We start from the raw sequence: 21,864 nt of genomic DNA, 5'->3' as shown, positions 1-21,864 counted from the left end.
AAAGTAATTAATCTAAAACTAATTGAAGTATTAAATTAAATTTGGTCCAAATGACAGTAGTACAGACATTGTTATCTCACCCACATCTAGCACATTCTCCCCTTTTTGCTTTAAAGACTATGACAAAACAGTATTAAAACACTGAGCTTCCAGAGCCAGCAACCTGCACACTGCCTTCCTCTTCATGTTGCAGACATCACCATCATCATCCCCAAAACCAAACATCAACCCCTCTGGGTCCAGAGCACAAACACTGATGCAACCAGTATTTGCCTGGAAGGATCAGAAATACTTTGAAAAAACTGACATCTGCATTGTGACAAACTGTAAAAGGCACTCCATCAGAAAGAGCTGGAACTATCTTAATTTCTTTTACCACTTTATAATCAGTCTCTGCATTCCCATTTGAACTAAAGCTTTTTAGAGAAAGATGCATTTAGGAGTCTGGAAAAAAAAACTGGGTTTAAATTCAATGGAATTATTCATTATAAATATTTCATGTATGTAGGTAGCTAAAGCTAAAGCACATAAAATTAAGCACATAATTTAAAAATCTGAAATTTATATAACAGCCCCATTGAATATGATCTAAATATAAACAAATAGTGTATAGACTTTATCATTCCTTCAGTTTGAAAACATGAAAGAATTATGTAAACATTATTTAGGCTCCAAAACCCCTCTAACACCTACAAATTCCATTTTGCAGCTGTGGAAACTATGACACAGCATGACAAATCAGGAACCCAAAACTGCCAAGTCACAAAAGAGAAGCTTTTAATACACTCAGTGTTAGTGCAGGATGGCACCTCCTGGCCTTTTGTCTCTCGGGCTCAGCAGTTAATGGACAAGCAAAGGAACACTAAGCCACACTCAGCACACTTCCAGCACAGTCTGTAAATGCTCCCCTCTCTTTTTGCTGTGCCTGTGGTGAGCAGCTCTCCCCCACAGATGTCTGCATGCACGTGGCAGCCTCCCTCCTGTCCACACAAGGTGTGGAGCAGCACATTCCCAGCTGGGACTGCCCCAAGCACACCTCTCAGAGACCCTTCAAAAGCTCCACTGCAACCCCAACCATCCCCACAGGGACCACAGCCCAGGGAGAGAGGAGAGGCTCCCTCCCTCCATTAGTGAGAACACAGCAGCACAGGCAGCAGCAATCAGCCCAGTTAAATGAGTGTCCCATGGAAAACTCCCTGCCTGGAGCTGGAATCTCTTCCCCTGCCAGCAGAGGACTTGGAAGGCAATTTGCTGATGAGATCAAGGACAGGCTTTTAAAGCTCAGCACACAGGATCTACCCACTGGAAGCAGAGCAGACAGCATTTGGCCTCAGACCAATCTCAGCTGAAAACAGTCCAAACTAGTCTAACAACTAGTCTAACAGCTAGTCTAACAGGGAGCAGATGTTAGTTAGGGGTTAGTAAAAGCACTCAGCAGATTACCTGCCCTTTTTTCTGGTCCCAATACAAGTGTAAATGGAGTAGCTGAGAGACCTAGCAAAGGGAAAAAAGAGAGCCATTGTGGCAACACACATCAAAGCCTTGAGAAAAAGATCTATTTGAAGCACAGATAATCGAGGTGAGACACGAGCATGACGCTGGGCACCATGTGCAGGGACTCACGGTCACACAAAAAGCAGGGACACCCACCTGTGCACTACACCTCTGAGCACAGATCCTCCCTTCCTCAGCCTCCCCAGAGAGATGGAGAAACCACTCCATAACCCCAGCTGACAAGGTGTCACCTAACATGTGTTTTTAAAGATTAAAGCAAATTATAAACACAAAGGGCTGCTACTCCACTCCTTGCACTTGATTGATGCTTCCCACTGGAGAAATCCCCAGTGTCAGGCCTAAGGACTAATTTAGGCACAGGATTATGAGAGGGACACGTGGCAGTCATTTTAGCCCTGGTGACTGACAGTGCTCCTGAGCAGGAGGGTGGCAGTGGGGAATTGCTCACTGAGCAATTTGCACACAGGACCTTCCTCCTGTCTGACTGCAGGCAGGCCCTGAGCAGAACCATCAGCTTTGGGTGAAGGAGTGAATTCTCTCTGCCACCACAGGAACACAAACATCCTACAGGCAACATCCTTATTTATGGCCAGGACCTGCGTGCCATGCCTAGCCTGGAAGAGCTACCTGTTTAGAAATGTCAGACAGTAATAAAGACTCAAAGGGAAACCAGCTGACGTTAATGTTGATGGTGGAAACACAATTCCATCCACCCTTTTTGTTTGTGCAGTTAATTTCCTCTCCAGGGAACTCTTTGTTATTGTTTCTCCCACACTGGGCTCTCTGTATAAATTTACTTTTTGGTTCTGTTGTCCTGTGCATTCAGTTGGTGTTTGCTTGTTGGAGACACCGACCAAACAGCCATGAAAGAGAAACTGGAAAGAGTTACCTGGATTGTAACTCAGACAGCATTGGAATCCTATAGATTTGTGAAAAAAAGATTCTTAAGGACTTCTGAATAAAAGATGTATCACACATGACAAGAACACCTCACAAAATGCTGTAATCAGTGGCATGCTACCATATATTTTAAGGAGACCATTTGTTGTTCCTCTTTATTGGAGTAAAATTGCTCCAAGATCTTTGATTTTGGATCCCAAATGGAGATCCTTTAAAAGAAACCACTTTCAAAAGCAACCAGCTCAGCCCCTTTGAGATAACAGCAAAGTGTCCCCAAAGGCTTCTCAGACTGTGAACTCTCAATCACTGCTGACCTCTGCAGCTCCAGGCCATGGCACTGATGAGGGCACAGGATGTGGCCATCACAGATGTGGTGCTCAGCAGATTGGTCAGAACTGTGCTCCCATATGTTTGCTCAGCAAAGGAGAACTCTCCCTCTGAGCACTGGGATCTAATCATTACAAAGAGGCTTTGTCAAGCATCTTAAGGGAAAGGATGTTCCCCACCCTGCCTCCCTCTCCCAATCCAAGCAGAAGTGCAGTTCTGCACTGCTCTGTCACAAAAGGCAGCATGTCTCTCCCACACAAGTATTTTTCTCCCAGTTTCCACAGTAAATAAGTCTAAAATCACAGAGTGAATTAGGGATCTAAATATTGATTTTCAGGCAATTGCAATGGCTACACCAGCTGGATACTAGAAATTACTTAAATGATGCTGTTTGTCTAAAGAGGATGAAGCCTAAATCATCACCAGCATTCCCCTCTCAGTGTCCTGGTTTACAGAAACAACAATGCACTGAAAAGCCTCCTGATACATTTCTTGGGCTAAAGGGCCTTGGGGTAATGAAGCTATAACCCTCCAGGGGAAGGTGAGCCCCAGGGTGGAAACAGAACTGAATAGAATGGAAATGCCAGCCCAGACAGGCGGTTTGGGAGCTGCTGAGGCTGCCCTGCAGGGCACCAGCTGAGCAGGAGGGTGCACACCCTGAGCCCCCCTGGCTGTCTGCATGCCTGCTCCTCTGAGCCACACACACAGCGACTGCTGGCTCCCCACCAGCCACATTCCCCACGCATCAGAGGCTCCTGGGCTGTTTCTCAGACTTATTAGGCACAAATGGGCTTTTCACTGACACCACTCATGTGTGCCTGCTCCCTGCACCTCATTTATCCTCTCCTGCCAAGGCTCTGCACCCGCTGCCAGCCCCAGGCTGTGCCCCAGTCCCCTGCGGGAAAGCGGGCACGCGATGGGCACGGCGCCGGCTGCTCTGCCAGCTCACCTGCACAAGGGCAGGAGGAAGGCAGGGCAAGGGACACTGGCAGAAACCTCTGCAGCACTCTGATTGCTGGCATGGGGTGTTTGCTCCAAACCTCCTTTGAAAAGCGGTGTTGGGGCTGCAGCTCGGGGATGGTTAAGTGGTTGGGAGCAGGATTTGTCTTCAGGTGGGGAGAGATGTGGGTCTGTTTGGCAGAGTTGGTTTGTTCAGGGTGGGGAATAAAGATACATCCAAACAGGATGGGGGAAACTCAGGAGCTTGAAAAAGAGTGAGAGAGCTGGGGGAGAGTGTAAAACTGGTGATGTGTGGGTTGTGGAAAGACAGGAGGCAATGGCAGGGCTGGGCAGGGATGGAGGAGTTGGGGACATGGCCAAGCAGCAGGTGGTGGCAGGCTCAGGGTGACAGGTGAAGGATGAGTGCTGGGAGTGTGGTGACAGCAAGGGAGTACATACAAGGGTGCTGGAGAGGGCTGGTGCTGCTTCCAAGCACTGGAGCCTCTCCTTGCTGCAGCCATGTGTGTCCCAGCTGCTCACACTGAATCCTGACTGGTGGCAGTGAAAAGCCACCTCTGCCCAGGATCCATCTGAGGGAGGCACTGCCTGGCCAAGGCCTTGCAGCAGCCCCATGGCTGGGGCTGTAGCAGCCCTGCTGCTGCTGCTCCCTTCTGCTGTCACCCAAATGCAAGCTTGGCTTCTCTCCACCAAGGTGAGCTGGAAAGGTGGTGGTGGTCAGGGCTCTTCAGGAATGGAAATGGCTGAATTAGCTGGAACTAACTGAAAACACACATAGAGCAGCAGGATTTACTGCCTGGTCATTTAATCCTACCATGTAGGACTGACCCACTTGAAGTCACCACATGTGACAGAATCACCAAGTGATGAGGACAGGATTAGAGCCCCAAATGAGATTATGCTCCTTGGTGGGAGATCTGAGCTGCTAGGAGCAGGGAAAAAATCTGTGTTGAGCACCTAGCAGGGGTAAAAAACCAGCTATCCAACATTCTGCTGGCCTAGTGAGTATCAAAAATAGACTCTCCAGAGAGAGAGAAAGCACCCAAGTGAGCCAGCTGGGCAGACCCAGGGTGCTTGGGACACTGACAGCTCCTCAGCCTGTAAAATGAACTGGCACAAACTTGTGCCAGCATTAGTGCAACTGTGGCTTCAAAACAGAGCAGAGCAGGAGCAAGGAGCAGGAAGAGGGGGAGGGACAAGGCTGCTGTTGGTTAATTGAAGTCATAGGGTATTTAAGATAAAAAAGGGATGGGATCAGAGGTAAGGAAGGTGTGGCTGTGCACAGCTTGCAGCGTCTTAGCCTGCAGTGAGTTTATAAGCAGCAGCCTGTCACATCCAAATGGTAATCAGAGAGGCAGATGCATTGTGCTGTACAAATAAACAGGACGGATTGAAAATAGGATGGACAAAAAGAATGGATAAAAAAGATATGATGGATGAAAAGAATTAAAAGATGGGCCTTGCCCAAAGATCTTATCATGAAAGACAAAAGACCATGATGGATCACAGCTCAGACAGAAAGGAGAGGACAGGGCTAGGCACAACATGAGACATGTTCTCTCTCAGGTACAGGAGCCTTTAGATTTCAGCTAATTTACTGGAAACAGATCTGTACAGAGGCCCTTTTCAGCCCAGCAGCTCACTGTGTATTGCCACTATGGGAGGTTGATTTGCAAAGCCTGGAGGTCCATTTCTGCATACAAAAGCATCTTTTCCTCACCCAGTAATCCAAATGAAGCAGTAAATAATCCTCACATTCACTTGCTGGTAAAAGCCATGTTTTCCACAGAAGCTGCAGGAGCTCAGTGCTACTGAATAAATCATCATCTCTATAGGTTCCAATTGTAACACAATCCTTTAAAGGCTGAAACAAAATGAACTCACTTTCCCACTACACTCAACACTCATCACAGACTAGCTGGATACCCTTAAATCTTGGCATTGGGAAAGCCATGATAAGCCTTAGAAACCATATTGTCTTTCCTCCTTCCCTGGAAACTTCCCCCTAAGGACAGCACTTCAGTCTGGTCTGGCATCTGTCTGCTCAAAGTGTTTTCCAGATAATTAGTCATTTCAACTTCTCTCAGGCAGGATAATCTGGCTCAGTTGTACCTTCTCAAGTGAGCAAGGAAGGGCGTTGACACGGAGTTCACAGCAGCTGAAAACCAGGGCAAGAGAAACAGCTCCCACCCTGCCTGTTGTACCACTCCTCTCTGGGGAACAACTCCCTCTCCATCAGCAGGGACAGCTACATGGGGACACCTCCACACCCCCCAGTCACACCCTGCATCCTGAGGAGCCCCAGCTCAGCAGCCCTGCACTGCAGCACACCACAGTAACTCACAGCAGGCTGCTCTCCCTGCCAGAACTGTGGCACATTCTGCCTCAGAAGGGCAAGGGAACTGCTTTAACCATCCCTGGGTATTACACTGGGAACAGGCTGGGGTGTACTGCCATGGACAGCACAGCTAATCTGTCTGCTTCCCAAGACCAGGAAGGGAAGATCTTGCTTTCCTTCCCTCTGGCCATGCTCCTCACAATGCAGTTCAATCCCTTTCCTCATGCTGGTTCAGCCACTCGAGATAACTTTGTGGGCTCAAAAGAACACACCCCTTTCTTTTTCTCTCAGGATTAACTTTCTGATAGATTAGAGATAACCTGAGGAGGTCCAAACTGCTGGTACACCCTGGGAGCTGGAGCACTACCCCACGTTGGAGAAGGAGAGCTGTCAGATTGGCTCACACTCTGCTGGAGCTGCACCCTCAGGCACACAGAAACAAGCAACTTGCTGGAGGCCACAAGCCAAAGTAGTGGAAGAAACCAGGGATCCTATTTTTTCCTCATACATTCAGAGAAATTTAAATGTCAAGGCTGAAGGAAATACTTGAACAGTCCTTGCTTTGTTGCAAAAATCAATCTAGTCAATAACAACCTCCCAATCTTACCAACAAATCCTTTTCCTCTCCCCAAAGAAGTGTGCAAGAAAGACTCTTCTGGCCCATTTACAGGTTGCAATGTTTTCTCTCAAGTTGTGTTGGCAGATGTGCAATAAAATAATACCACAAGAGCCACAGAGCTGTTTTCTTCCACCACTGAATGGGGAGTTTCATCAACTATGAAAAACAACAACTTCCTTGTACCATGGAGACTCTTCCCTCTCTTCCCCATTGCCACTGCAGCCACATTTTAAGGCAGAGAGAGTCTTGAGAAAAGCAGCAGAAAAGTGGAACAGTGGGAAGTAGAACTGTGGTGCTGGCTGTTGATTCCTGCTAACAGCTGATGCAGACACTGCTGCAGTCCTGACGGAGGAACAGGTTGGCACTGTGGGTTTGGGTTACTGTGGAGCTTCTCATATTCAGGAGCTACCTAGACAGGAGCCAGAATTCCTTTGGGATTCACACATACTTTCTCACTGTGTCCTAAAAACAGCTCTAGCACAGACAGTCTGCAGCACCTTGTAGGAAGGGGCTGAAAGCAAAGGCAGTGCTGCAAAACTGGCATTCCCAGAGCCTATTTATGTCACCAGTGTGACTTCTTCAGGCTTACATGGCAGCAGCAAAAGTGTTAAGTGTCCTGGAGGCATCACAAAAATGTTATTTCATTGGGCATATGATACACAGCACGGCCCTAGCTCCACGTTTATCCCAGGTTTCAGTCCAAATTTGGTTTATCTCAGTCCCTGGGTTAGAAGAGTCTCCCTGCTGAAGAACAACAGCTCAGGAGAAGACAGGCAGTACAATATAGTCTGCACAATGCTAGGCAGGGAAAAAGGAGATGATTTTTGGGTTTAGCATATCCTTGTGGTCCCATGAGCATGGCACACCCTTTGGGCTCTCCCCTTCTGTAATACCTTGCTTTCAACAGGCTTTATAAGCTTTATGGTATTTGGCCTCCCAAGGATGCATTTTGCATTTTTGCAGGAAGTAAGGCCAAGACATAGTTAAAGTGATGTTCCTTAGGTCATAGGAAAAGCATTTGGCAGAGGAAAATAACTTCCTTCAACTGCAATTCTCGTGTTGTTCCTACTACCGGTACCCTCCTTGTCCACATGTTTCTGACTATCCTTTTGGAACAGGCCTGGTGGCCAAGTCTCACCCCCAAACACACTGTGCACATCAGCTCTAAGCCATGATAGTCCATGGCCAGAGGGCAGGGGCCCAAGATGCAGTTATCAAGTCCTTGCAGCTTGTATGCAAGAAAAGGAACACCAGATAACAGCTATTTTCTGGGTTTGGCTCTAAGCCAGGAAGAGAATATAGGACACACCCCTTCAGATAAGACCCCTCACCCAACAACCACTCATCCTCCAAAAGCAACTAATGGCACTTCCCTTTCCCCCTTACCCATCATCCCAGCAGGGAATGACACACCAGCTGTGTTACGTGTCTGCCCTGCAGAAGAACTTTGAGCCTCCATGAGCTTCACCCTCCTCCCCATCACAACACAAAATTAAAGGTCACCATACAAAATACCGAGGGAACCCCTGCCCCAGCCATCTCTGCCCCTGCACACTGGGGCAGTGCAGGCAGAGGGGATGCCAGGGGTGCCCCCTGAGCTGCAGCCGTACCTTTGAAGCTGCCATGACGGCGGCCGTGGCCGCAACGTTCAGCCCCCGCTTGCCAAAGTGCACCAGGGCATCGTAGCTCCGGTCCTTCGCCTGGATGAGGCAGTCATCGATCTCCTGCCAGGGCAGAACGCAAAACAAACAGTCAAAAAGGCACAAGAAGGACGAGTTCAGGCTTGTGCTCCCAGCCTCAAACTCTTGGCAGAGGCAGGTCGTGCTTTATGGAGGCAGATGTCCTCCACGTCCTCCGCCGTGGCTGGAGTTTGCTGGGGGCAGTAACTCCCATTGCAGGATTGGAGAACTCTTTATTCCACAAATGGAAGACTGAGACTCAAAGCTAGGGTCCTGGGAGCAAGAGAAATCTGCCTGAGCAACATGGACTGATGCCATTTGCAAACCATGCACCCCAAAGACAAATGGGATTGCCTCACAGTTAAAAATACTCATATGATGACACTGGGCAGCTGAAGCTGCACTGCACTGTGAACAGACAGGTGGTCTCAAAAATATCTGGGATATCTCTGCACATCACAGCAGTGCCCAGCTTCAGACGCCCATGGAATTGGTAGGCCCAGAGCTTATGGACTGTGATGCTGCTCAGTGCACAGTGAAAGAGTCAGGAAGGTTCCTGCCCTTATTTCCCTCCCTCAGGACACTGGGGTCTGGTTGAGAATGATAACAATGACTTCTAGCTCTCAGCTGGGGGCTGTGCTGGGTTAGCAGGGCCTGGAGGCTGTCAGGAGCTGCTGGCTGCTCTCCCTGTTCCCCAAGGTAAGAGCTGGCAGCTCAAAATGCATGAGCCCTACTTGGGAGAAGCACAAGCAAAGGGAAGCAGAGACAGGGGATTGATTCCCACTGTCCTTCTTGGACAGGACTGAGATCCAGCTGCTCCTTCACTGCCTGTGGCTACAGGGAGGGCTAAACTTCATTTCCAAGTTGCCAGTGCAGGAAACAGCAACTCACTCAGCAGCTCTCATGTTGGTGTGAGACAATAGCTGTTCTTGGTCCATTTATTCTCATCAGCCAAATGGATCTGCCTGACAGAGTCCCATTCACAGCCACAGGAATCTCCCAGGCAGGCAAATGATAGCCAAGTTGTAATGTCCCCCTCCCAAAATTAGCATCTTTAATTTGAGCAAGACATTTTTTAATCTAGGACCTCAACAGGCTACATGCCTTTTCCCACCACACTACCCAGCCAGGCATGTGCTTGCTAAGCCCATTTTAGACTGCCTGGGCTGTTTGTCTCTTTGCTGTACAATGTTTTAGGCAGAACAAGGTTGAGGAGTCCTGGCTGCCAGACCAAGTTTCTCTGTTTGTTCTATCCAGCCACAACAGAGCACTCCAGCTATAATCAGCCAGTACATGCAAAGCAGCTCAGGAGGTATTTTTATCCCCCCTCCCTCCCACCTTCTCAACTGCACCAAAAGGAGTTAATAAGTGTGAGTGCACTGAACAGATGCCAGTATTTAAAAACACAACAAAGAACAAAAACACCAACCAAAAAGAGGGGATCAAATGATAGAGGAAGAGAATCAGCAACTCCCATTCCTTCAATGAAAATGAACGATCCAGGGACTGGAATAAACACACCACAGGTCTGTTCCACCCAGAGAGGACCCAGGCACCTGTGATTACCTTTTCTTTTGAAGACAGAGTTGGATGAACAAATTTCCTGTAAAGGAGGCTGGAGCCTTTTGTGTATGGAGACAGCAGCCAAGCTACAAAAGCTATTTTGAGTTCATAGTAGAATGGAAACCTAGAAGAAAAAGAGGGTTACTGTCTGCTCCAAATTTAACCACTGCCCTTAATTAGAGATGCTCAGCACAGGTAGGGATTTGGCAGCCTAGCTCAAGGCAGCTTTTGCTTACCAAAAAATCTAAGGATTAAAGTGCACTGGCTCAGTTTTGAGCACATCTCAATGACACATGTGGGTGAATCTTTACTTGGTTATCAGGACCATTATTTAATGGTCTGGAAGAGACTCTGACATGTGATAAGAGAAGCTTTCTCTAGGCAAAGATCACAGGTGCTGTCTTCACAGTATCCCCCAGTAATTGTGAGAAAGCAAAGACCAAACCAGCAAACCAATATTTCATTGATATATATTTATGCACTTTCCATCTCCCTGCCTCTCAGCTTTTAAGCTAACACTTATATGACTAAAATTGAAATACAGGAACTTTTATTTTCCAAGCAACATAAAGATGCAGATCCACACTGACTTTCAGGTAAGGCTGCAAAATATGAAGGACATTAACAACAGGACATGCTTTAGCTGTACCAAACAGCCAGGGACATCCTGAGATTAAATTATCCAGACTCTTTTCTGGAGGACAGAGCCCTGAGCTCAAGACTGGCCACCCAGCAGCATCCTCATGTGGGCAGGCACATTGCTGCCAGCAGTGTGAGGAACAATTGCTACTCTTTGCAAGCAAGAGCAGTGCAGGGACCTGTGCTGGCTGTGGACCTGTGGACCAGCCCAGCTGGACCCAGACAGGCTCCTGCTGTGCCACTGTGTCCCTGAGCCAGCTGGGCCAGCCAGCACCCAGGTCTGACACCAGGGGCCTCTGCACTGCTCTACTCTGAGCATGGATGTGCCAGGCTGATCCCCCACCTCACTGAGGATCTCTACAGCACACTTGATTTCTCAGGCTGGATGAGCCCTGACAGACCCATATCATTCATCCTCCAAAACAACCACAAAGCTCCAGATGAACACAGGAGAGGTAGATCTGCATGCAAATTGGATGGGCATTAATGTCTTTTATCTCCTTTTCAATAGATCTGACATGTTGCCAAGTTCTCCTGATTTCCTTCATCTGGAGGACTCACTCAAGGCACGCAGTGCTGTGCAGGAATAGCCCATAGGGGCCATGCACTACAGTCACATTTTCATCCTAAAATCCACTGATCTCACTGGTTTCTGGTAGAAAGGCCTCACAATAAAGGGCAGCCAAGCAACAAGCACTTCCAAACCTGAGCATCCAGAAAACTGGATCTGATAAATGGCCATTTATGTGCTCTCATCCTGACCAGAGGTCAGCAGGAATCCTTCCACTGGCACCAGAGAGCCACATCAGTGTTGACTGTCACTGTCCTCCATCAAACCAGAAACCCAGCCTAACCAGGAAAGTGCCAGGCAAAACATCCCAGGAACAACCACCAGACAGCAACCTACAAAGTCTTGTGTGCAGGGCTGTGTACCTGATCCACAGTCTGTGTATTTACTGCAGGATACAGCCAGGCAAGTCTAAAACTCAGCCTGTAGCTAAATCAGCTGTTATTTATGTGATGACCTCTGCAGCATCCAACTGGGCAGTCAGCTGTGCCTCTCTGACAGGCAGGGCTGAGACTCCAGTAATGATTTCCCACTAATGAGACACCACTGAGCCTTTCCACTTCTTTCTTTTTTCTGTGACAGCACCGAGAAAGGAAGAATGTCTCCTGCAGACAAAAAACCCTCTATGCACTTGAAGCTGCTGAACCCCTGTACAGGAGTCAGTGCACCTTTTTGTGCCATTTTTTCCCCTTGTAAACATTTCCATTTTCTTTTCATCTCATGCCAAAGAGCCTCTCCCCTCTGGTGCTTACCAGCAAAGGAAGATATCAGTGAACGTCTCTGCTGTCGTGAAGAGCGCGAATATGATCCAGTACATCATCCACTTGACCTGGTAAACAAAAACAGTCTCAAACTATCTCTTACAGGCACAAGTGCACAGAATAACTCTCACAGGAAAAGAAATTCTTACCCCCTCACCCTCCCCACTGTGTATTTAGCAATTACTGTGGACTTGAAGGTGCCAGTTTGCCCCACTTCAGCGCATAACACGTGTCAGATTTACACAGCCCTTGGGAAGGTGACTGTGGCCTTTAGGACTGGTCTCAGGAAAAGAAGAGCACAGCCTGACTCTGTCCTTACAGAAACTCCACTGGCCAGTAGAGCATGACAGCCCTATCACAGGGGATCAAAAATCTCATTTGTTAATAGCTCATGTTAATAGCAAATGTTAATATAAGGTTGTTGGCCAAATTCCAGTTAAGACAAAACGTAATTACTTACATAATACCTACAGCCAGCAAAAGGTAAAGAGGCAACTGCCCATCCCATAATTCAGGGCTCAGGAGCACAATCAACTCAGCACAACTTACTGGCTCAGTGGGCAGCCCTGGAGTGGCTGTGCCATACCCAGTGCAGTGACAGGGGCAAGGGCAATAGTTTAAATAGCTTAAATCCCTTGCCTTGGGCTTAGGGGGGAATGTTTCACCTCCCACTGGGAGTGAGAGCACGTGCTGTGCTGTCTCTGTTCAACTGGAGAAACTCCCCTGGCAGGGATGATGGTTTCCTTTGGGGTGACAGCAAGAGAGCCTTTGGGCATGGTGACTTGGTCAGATAAACTGTAGCACCTCGAGTAATTCAGGAATTAAGAAATTTTTGTCACTAAATGGCACCTAAAAGCACAGCTCAACTATCCTGCAGTATGTAGCATTGGTTCTTCTTAGGATGGAAAAAGATGGTGAGACAAAGGTTGTTAATTTAACTGACAACAGTTGTTTAATTAGGTGTATTTGAAAATGGAGATCCCTAAGCAGCTTTGCTGGAATGTTAAAAAGCTTAAGGAAGTAAAACCCATGAAAATCCATGAAAATCCATGAAAACCCATGAAAATCCATGAATTAGAGAATTGGACCATGTTAGCTAAGGCTGTTACAGTTGCAAAAGGCTAAGGAAAGGCTGGAGGGAAGACAGCACAAGAGGGATACCTACACCAGGTGCTGCTCTGGGCAATGGAAGATGGAGGTATCAATAAATCTGGATCTCACCAGCTTGGAAATGACATCCCCATGCTCTCCCCCATCCAGTGGGACAGTACTGATAGTCTCCATCTCCCTGTAGGTATTGGAATTATTCCTTGAGCACCTATCACTCTGCTACATAACTGCTCTCCTGGGATTTATATTTATGTGCATATTTATATCTATATGTAGTGTTACAACAACAATGACATTGCCAAATGCCTGAGAGCATCATCTTCATTGTGCAGCTCCTGCCAGACTTATGTAACTCCTCAGAGCCTCAGTGCCAGCATGGCTCTCTCCCTTAGACATTACTGCCAGCAGAACTTCTAAACACAAACCAAGACCTGGTGTGGATGGGCTTAGATCAGCCTAAAACATTCATCACAATTACTATTACCAAGCAGAATTATTTTAGAGTGATGTAAGTTTTGATTAATAAGAGAAGGTTCCTTCTGTGTCAGTGTAAATTATTTCTTCATTTATTATTTTTTTTAATCAGGCCTTAATGGATACATTGCCACAATTGCTATACCAAACTGAAATCCATTGTAAGGGCAGACCAGGTCTTAGATCAGCTGTTCTACATTTGCATCACAACCACAAGTGTCTGATGTGAGTTCCTCTTTTACAATTCAATTTCCAACAGGAATTGGACCCTTCAACAAAATACTTTCCAGTATGAGACTATGGCAACATTAAGCATCAGTGGCAGACACTGCTTGGAGATGCTTGTGCACATCTTCAGCATTTTCAGACAAAGAGGCCCTGAGAAGCACAGCTGTGCAAGGGACATTTTGCCTTAAGTATCTGCTGTGTTCTGTAACACTTATGATTCTCAAAATACCCAAACCCATTCTCTGAAGGAGGAAAATTATGAACAAAACTCTTAGCAGCCCCAGAGTGGGTTTGCACTAAAGATTTAATGGGATGGACATGTATGCTGTTATCCAGATGAGAAAATGGGCTTGTTATCCCTGGGATCTTGAGAGGATTGAAGAGTCAAGATCTGGAGCCTGAGCTGGGTTCAATGAAGTTAAAAGAGCTCAGATTGTGAAGGGCACTACAAATCCTACAGGACCCCAACAGCATCCAAGTGCTTTTGATTCTCCCTCATTTCACTTTTCCTGATGGCCCCATATGCCTTTAGAAACCAGGGCCCAGGGAAGATTTTTCAGCAAAAAGAAAGAAGAGAGCACACCCAGCTGCCAGAGCTGCCTGTAAATAGGTCGCTCTGCAAGGAAGGATGTTTCTGTCTGAGGACTCAGTCATATGCACTTCTAGCTGCCTCCTCTTATCCTTGTTTTGAATGAGCAGTTAAGGCTTCAAGGCTTTTTGAAAAGGCTTTGATTTATGCTGCTCTTCAGAAACAAAGAAGAGCACACAAAGCTCTGGATGCCAAATGCCTTTTAAGTCTGCTGTGTATCTCACCACCAGAGGAGCAGCATGCATTTGTCAAGGAGCACATCAGCTCTGGAGCCAGGAGCACAAACCCAGGGCTCATTTGTGCTCAGCAATCAACCAGTCCACCTTCAGGAAAGTCTGCCCCTTGCACTGCTTTATGAGTTTTCCCAGAATACAGACAAGGCTTTTCAATGTGGTGAGGAGCAATCTTAGAAAACAACCCCCCAGCACAGCCACAAACCTCATTACTCACATATTCTTTGATGTCCTTTGATTTCACGGCTTTGTAAGAATAATATGCAGGGTAAAGTGTGCCAAATATAAGCCTGGAAAAAAACAAACAAACAATAAATGGATTAAATTGATTTCCTGTCACAGGGAAAGATTCCCCCCACACCGTGTTTTAAATGTGGTTTTTGCACTGGTAAAAAGTGTTAGTATTTGATTTAAGCTTGAGTGCACTAAGTACAGCACAGGAGGGATTTTGCATCACTGAATTCAGAGCAGCCATTGCCAGTGACTTGAATGAAGAGCAGAGATTCAGGCTGATTTTCCTTTTGCAATGGTTTCCAAAGCTGTCCTTACGAGTTACACACAAAACAAAATAACCAAACCAAACAAAAAAGGCCACCACCACACTTTCAAAAGGAAATTAAAAGTCTGATCTTGAAACAACCTACTGCAGCACCAGGAATACGGGAGTATTGCTTTCAGAGAGAGAATTATTTGTCTAAAATCCCTTCCACCTCAATTCAGTACTCTGAAGAGCTGGCAGATGATAAAGCAGGATGCAGGTTCTACTGGTGCAAGGGTTTGGGTGCCTTATCCTACATTAAACCTGGTATAGGGAAGAACCTTGCACTGTTCAGTAAAGTCAATTTGGGCTCATGAGAGAAGAAGGAATCTGCCCACCAAGATATGCCAACATGATCAGGCCTAAAAATCCCAGCTCTGCTATTTTTTCAGACAGCTTCCTTTCCTTTTCAAGTCTGAAAGGGATGCTGTCAGCTTCAAGATTTCATGTAAGAAAGAAACAGGGATCTGTAAGTTAAAAATAGCACTACTGAGAAAAACACGTGGAGAATTTTTTATACAAGGTTCTCTCTGCATCACTGCCTACATGCTTATTCACTTGGATTATTCTGGACGTAGGCATAGGCTTGTCAAAACCACTTTGCCCTGCCCAGGTTTCAGTCAGTTTTATTCAAAGCAGGAGGATGATGCTGCAAAGTCTAAATTTAATAAATTGCAGGGTAATGTTTATTGGCTTGCAACTACCCATCTTTCCGTTGAAGCTTTTGCTTTAATTCACACAACTGTTTCCTCTGCTCCTGGGAATGAAAATGATCAATGTTTCAATCCCTAATTGTGGAGCCACATGGACCCAGAGCCATCTTTTTCCATGCTGCCAGCAGTGACTGTGTGCCCAGGGACTCGTAATTACAGTCAAGTCCATGACGTGTACGAGACATTAAAAATTAACACTCTGGGATATGGTGCAGCATCGCCCTTCCCGGAGCTCAGGAAGGAATTTATGAAAGAATGGGGTGAGCCAGCACACATCTTGATTTCCAAAGCAGTGACCAAAGGCAATTTGCCTGCTATTCATCATGCTCACTGTAGCATGGTTAGCAGAACCTGAAGCACAATGCAGACTTCAGAAAAGCAGCTACTGAGTGAGGAGATTCAACATTTTACAGAGGTTCCACGCTGGTTTCAAAAAGCTTTGCTGGTAGCAGTCAGCTCCAGACCTATTTCACTCAGAGGGGCTTGTGCTATCTGCAAGGATACAAACACTCAGAAACATCCTGGGAAACCAAAAGCATTTTTGTCCCTTGCAGTATCCCACCAAAGAGCAACATGGGTTAAGGCAAGGATGAACACACACAATGGGTGTGTGATCCTGCTTGATCCTGCTCTCACTAAGATATTACAAATATTCTGAGTTCAGTGGTAGCAGGACTTAATCCAAAGAAGGAAGAGTTCACAAAAGGGAGAAAGCCACAATAGTCAGAAAATAACAGCTGAGCACATGAAAAATATTTTTGGCTCTCCTTATAAAATGCACTGCAATGCTGTTCTTCCTTCTTGGCCAAGGCTGGCTGCTATCTCACACTTTTATTTCCTGCAAATAACCACTGAATGATTGCTATCCATTTCCTCAGTTTGTGCTGGTAACAGAAAGTCACTGGATCCTGAAGAAGCAAATGGTTTATAGGAATACCTGAAAATAAAGACAATAAATACTTGGGGGGAAAAAAAAATCCTGTGAGGGAAGGAAATTGCAATAATTTTGCATGTACAGAGCAAGGAACAGTTAATTGGGTGATCTCCCTAAACTGGAGATTGAGAGTTTCACTGATTTGCCTTGCAGTGTGTTGTGTGCATATATGGACATTTATTACTGCTGTGGTTTACCAGACTGAAAATTGTTTTGAGGAATGTTGGAAGCCAGTCTTGTCACTGCTGTGGCTTACTAAGTGGCTTGGGGTCACAATCTCTGGGTACACTCTACAAATGGAAGACAGAAGATGTTTGGGCATTTCTGTAAAGCATATTCAGGGGTTTTAAGACAAATATTTGTGTATAGGGATATTCCAAAAAGTCTCTTGAGTTACTGTCTTCACTTGGCTTTGGATCAGGGTTGAGTACAATTTAATTCAAACACACACATCAATCCTGCATCTCTTCCCTCAGTTCCTCTACCCTGCTGAAGACAATAATTCTCACTTCCCCTCATCCAAGCATCCTGTGTAATTAAAGTGATTGCTGATTCCTGCCTTCCTTCATCTCCATGCTCAGAATGTTGCCAAATCACTCCTTCTGCACGCTACACACAAACCTGAGGCTGACCCTTTGTCCCTCCTTTGTCCCTTGAAAGCCATAAAGTCTTTCTTTGTCCAAGTCTCCTTTCCACCTCCTCTGTGTGCTCTCTACCCCACCTGGATGCACCCGTGTTTAAACCCCTCTCCCATGTCCCCATCACCCCCACTCCCAGCCCAACAAGCTGAAATAACTTATCTTTGCTTTCCATGCCTGAAAAACGTTGTTCCTAACCGGATGGTTTGCTCTTTTATCACATCCTACCTCAGTCCCTTCTCTCCTTTAATGATTGCAGTGCCACCACCCTCTTCCTCTGCTGTTCCCTGCTGGCATTCTCCCACACCCTGGAGCTCCTGTGCTCCTTGCTCCCCCATAGCACATCAGTTCACTGCCTCCAAAACAAGCTGTTCCCTGGCAGCCATCCTGACAGCCCCCAGTCTGAGACAGCAGCCCAATTCCAGCCACATCATCCCCCAGTCCTCCTCATCTCTATATCCTTCTCCTGCCACTCTTCTCATCTTCTCTGAACCAGATCACAGGACCCTCAGCTTTCTTCCCACATCCCCAAAATCACAGGACTGGCCCTCAGTTCCCTCCCACAGCTGCCAGCTGAGCTGGGACTCAGAGGTGCTGTGACTCCTTCTGTGTTACAGGCACTGTCTGTCTGTCTGTTTGTTTGTCTGCTGGCCAGCCAAATTAATGACCTACCTATGGAGTCAGCACTGCAGCTTTTACCTCCTGGCAGACACTGCTATAAAAGAGTCTCCTATTCAGCAGCTCATTCTTAGGAATAATGTAGGAAATTTATACTTGAGACCTCACTGACCCATCTGTTTTGGCCACAACCACTTTGCAGATCCAAAAGTTTTGCAGCAGTGGAAAAACAGACAACTCAAGTCTCATTTCCTTAGGAAACCAGCATCAACCCACTCCCCACCCATTTCCATCTTTCAAAGCTTCTTTGAATGAGTTGTGTACCCAAGAAAGCCTTGGCCCTTTTACCTTCTGTGCAGAAGCAGATATCCTGATCATCAAACCTCTCAGAGCTTGATGTAGAACAGCTGCAACATTTAAAGCTACAGAAATGTTCTGCAGTCTGGGCTAAAGCAAGCACACATCCTCAGGGTATAGAGAGAGACAAGGGAGTGGTGACATCCATCAGTGAGTTAGGAAAAGCTCACTTGTAGCACTAAACAAATAACCACAACAACCTGACAGTTCTTATTCTGCTCTGTGCTGGAGGTTTGCACCAATTACAATCACCTTGAAAAAGGATAAAACAGCAGCTGTAAAGAAACCACTGAAGAGTCAAATAATTGTGCAACAGGAGGCAAAAATCTAAGTAAAAGGTTAGTCTGCCTAAAGAATAGGACAAGGATTAATGCTGAAAATCCTATAATCCTATTAGGCACCTCAGCAGCAGCAATCCCCAGGCTGGATCATTACATGTGCATCCGGTCATTCTCTGTCAAAAGGGAGACACGAAGGCAGGAGGGGAAAGGGAAGGACAGGGAAAGTGGAAGTGCACTGGGGAGGATCCATGAGAGGGACTGTAAAGGCTGTAAGTGTTTCTTTTGCAACAAAGACAGGTAACTGAGGTTATTTATCCTTCTGATGCAGTGCAAGAGGATGCTCAACTCAGTAAAGAGAACAAAGGCAAAAGGAGGGAGAAACCCCCTGTAGCACCAGGAGATATTATGTGGAATGGATGAACTGCATTTATTAATATAATTACATTATGTAGGAATTGGGGTTTGGGTTTCATTATTCAAGTTTACCATTAAATGATGCAGGAGAGGATGAAGCATCCCATATTGTGGGGTTTCCTGATTGTCAGGGGAATAGGAAAGCAATTGAACTGTTGGCTCCTCTTTAACAAGCCCTGTCATATTCCAGGGGAGCATCTGCATCATCACCAAAGCTCCTTCTGTCTCCATTTACCAGGACAGCCACAGTCAGACCTGGCTGTTATACCCTCCTGTTCCTTCTCTGGATCTGCTGGAGCAGTGGTCTGACCACCACAGGCTATCCCAGCTGTGGCAGTATTCCTGATACTGGGGAACAGCCTCAGAGCTGCTACCATGACCTGGGAGGATCTCACAGGACATCTTGGGTTCTGATTTGGTGATGCTGCTTTTCTCATGGAAAAGTCAATTACCCACAAAATTAACTCTCATGCTCCAGAAAGTAGCCACTGAAATAAATGGGAAGGCTCTTAGTGATTCTCAGGAGTTCTTGCCAGGACTCAGGTTACCTCCAGAAATGCCTGCACATCCACTCCCTCGAGCACTTTTAACCCCAGGGGTATTTTCTGGGTAGCAACCTGCTGTTACAAATATACCAGCAAGGGCTATCTACATCCCAAGGCTTCCAAGTTTTGCTCCTCTAGTTACCATGCCACCAGCAGTGTTTGGGCTGCCCAAACACTTAAAACATTGGACCATCACAACACAAATAGAACAGTCCTCATTTTGCCCATAAATAACAAATGTTCCCATTTCATGGGCACACAGCAGCCAAGACAGCAACTTCTGTGCACAGGGATGGACACATTTAGGAATCATTGAGATATCTCCCATTTTCTCAACATGTTCACCGGCCAGTGCATGCTTCTTGCACAGAAAACAGAAGCTGAGCTGTCACCATGCCAGCACTCTTCAATGATACCACCAAGAAGGGTGCCAATAGGTTTGTGTTCCTCGTTATCAGTCCTAATTAATGTTCACACCGTGCCACAGATTAAAAGCAAACAGCACTGTCTTGGGACTGAAGGTTCCCAGTTGAAATCCAGCAGTCAGGGATGTGAAAATAAGCAGTGCACAAGGTAAGGGAAAGGGTTAATTTGAGTCCCTGGACAGGCCAAATGCCTGATATTCAAGAAGGGGCTGAGGTGGAGGAAGCACCAGCTGCAGAGGAGGTTCTGGGCTGTATTCCCTAGGAGGTGGCTCCTGCAAATTTCTTTGCAGTCACTGCACAGCAGGATGGTGGCTCCAGGGACGTCAGGAACTTGCCTGCTCACCCTCCCTCGGGTGACAGCTGACACCATCCCCACCTTGGGCCCCAAGAGATGTGGATACCTGACCGTGCCAGACTGACATGCTGATACACTCTGAGAATACTCATGACAAAAATATCTCTCAAGGAAAGAGCTGGGTCCTGATACTCCTGAGACAGACCAGGCTCACTTTAAACTCCACTTGCAACTTGAATCAAACATCTTTATGGAGCTGCTTCAGTGCCCAAGGACAAATGTGCAGGTGTGCCCATGTCACTTAGCCAGGCATGCACTGCCTTGGCAGGTAGAGCTCCCCTTGCACAGCCACCCAGCACATCCCTCTGCTTTGGGAACATTCCTCTGCACCTCCTTGGTGACCTGCTTAGCTCTTGTGACCTGCTAGGACCCTGTCCTCACATCCACACTTCCAAAGCACATCCACATCCATGCCAAGGCAGCAGCAGGCACACCCAGGAGAGCTCTAACACAATGATGCTCTGCTCTCCATCCAGATCCACCTCTGATTTCTCAGCCAGGTTACTACAGAAGCAAAGGGAAACTTCATCTTGGTTAATGTAACCTAATGGCTGCTGAAACCCAGTCACTCCTCCTGGTGTAACTGCAGGGCACAGGGACACTGCCTGAGCAGTGCTGCTTCTGGCCTTCCAGCAGAAACAGCCAGTCAAGGACTGTCCTTGATGCTTCTAATTTAAGCATCCTTCATCTTCCCAAAGCAGCACATATTCCTCTCCAGTTGTCATGACCCTTTTTTGTTTTCCTCAGCCAGGAGCTGGCAGATGGCCAGGCACAAACAGGTGAAGAAACACAGCAGTGGGGATGGGCAGAGAAACTGGCCCTGGCCAGCCTGGAGCTGTCACACAACTACACTTGGGTGGTTTGAGAGGCTGCTCAGCAGAAAGAGATTTGGGGGTTGGCAACCAGCTGGGAATGAGCCAGCAGTGTGCCCAGGTGGCCAAGAAGGCAAATGGAATTCTGGCCTGCATCAGCAATAGTGTGGCCAGCAATTCCAGGGAAGTGATTGTCCCCCTGTGCTGGGCATTGGTGAGGACACATCTCACGTGCTGTGCTCAGCTCTGAGCCCATCACTTCTAAAAGGACATTGAGGTGCTGAAGCATGTCCAGAGAAGTGCAACAAAGCTGGTGAAGGGCTTAGAAGACAAGTCCTATGAGGAGCAGCTCAGGGAACTTGGGTTGTTTAATCTGGAGAAAGAAGAGGCTCAAAGAGACCCCGCTGCTCTTTAGAACTGACAGGAGGTTGTAGTGAGGTAGGGTTGGTCTCTTCTGTCTGTTGTGAAAGGCTGAGAGAAAATGGCCTTAAGTGGCACCAGTGGAGGTTCAGATTAGCTATTAGGAAAAAAAATTCACTTGAGGAGTGGTTAGGCATTGGAATAAGCTGCCCAAGGAGGTGGTGAGTCACCATCTCTAGAAGTATTCAAGAGGTGTCTGGATGTGGCACTTGGGGAGATGGTTTAGGGGGGACTGTGGTTGTCTGGGGTTGGCAGCTGGACTGGATGATCTCGAAGGTCCTTTTCAACCTCAATGATTCTGTGCACTGTTACAT

At 46.8% G+C, this 21,864-nt stretch overlaps 1 protein-coding gene across 3 annotated transcripts in view; it reads right to left on the bottom strand.

Annotated features, from left to right (window-relative positions):
- Positions 1–21,864, bottom strand: part of REEP1 (receptor accessory protein 1) — a 67,613-nt gene that overhangs the window by 25,183 nt on the left and 20,566 nt on the right. For 2 of the 3 annotated variants that reach the window (XM_084205221.1, XM_084205222.1), the window contains exons 2-6: positions 14,718–14,790; positions 11,858–11,934; positions 9,902–10,022; positions 8,267–8,380; positions 1,444–1,494 (exon numbers count right to left, since the gene is read on the bottom strand). In XM_084205221.1, the coding sequence (XP_084061347.1) occupies positions 1,444–1,494; positions 8,267–8,380; positions 9,902–10,022; positions 11,858–11,934; positions 14,718–14,790 (436 nt within the window). The remainder of the gene's footprint in view (positions 1–1,443; positions 1,495–8,266; positions 8,381–9,901; positions 10,023–11,857; positions 11,935–14,717; positions 14,791–21,864) is intronic. The other variant, XM_084205223.1, reaches the window with a different exon arrangement.

The sequence above is a fragment of the Fringilla coelebs genome (genome assembly GCF_963513975.1).
Source record: "Fringilla coelebs genome assembly, chromosome: 4".
Lineage (NCBI taxonomy): Eukaryota > Metazoa > Chordata > Aves > Passeriformes > Fringillidae > Fringilla > Fringilla coelebs.
Note: the sequence above shows the minus strand (reverse complement) of the source record. Positions and strands in the feature narration are given on the sequence as shown.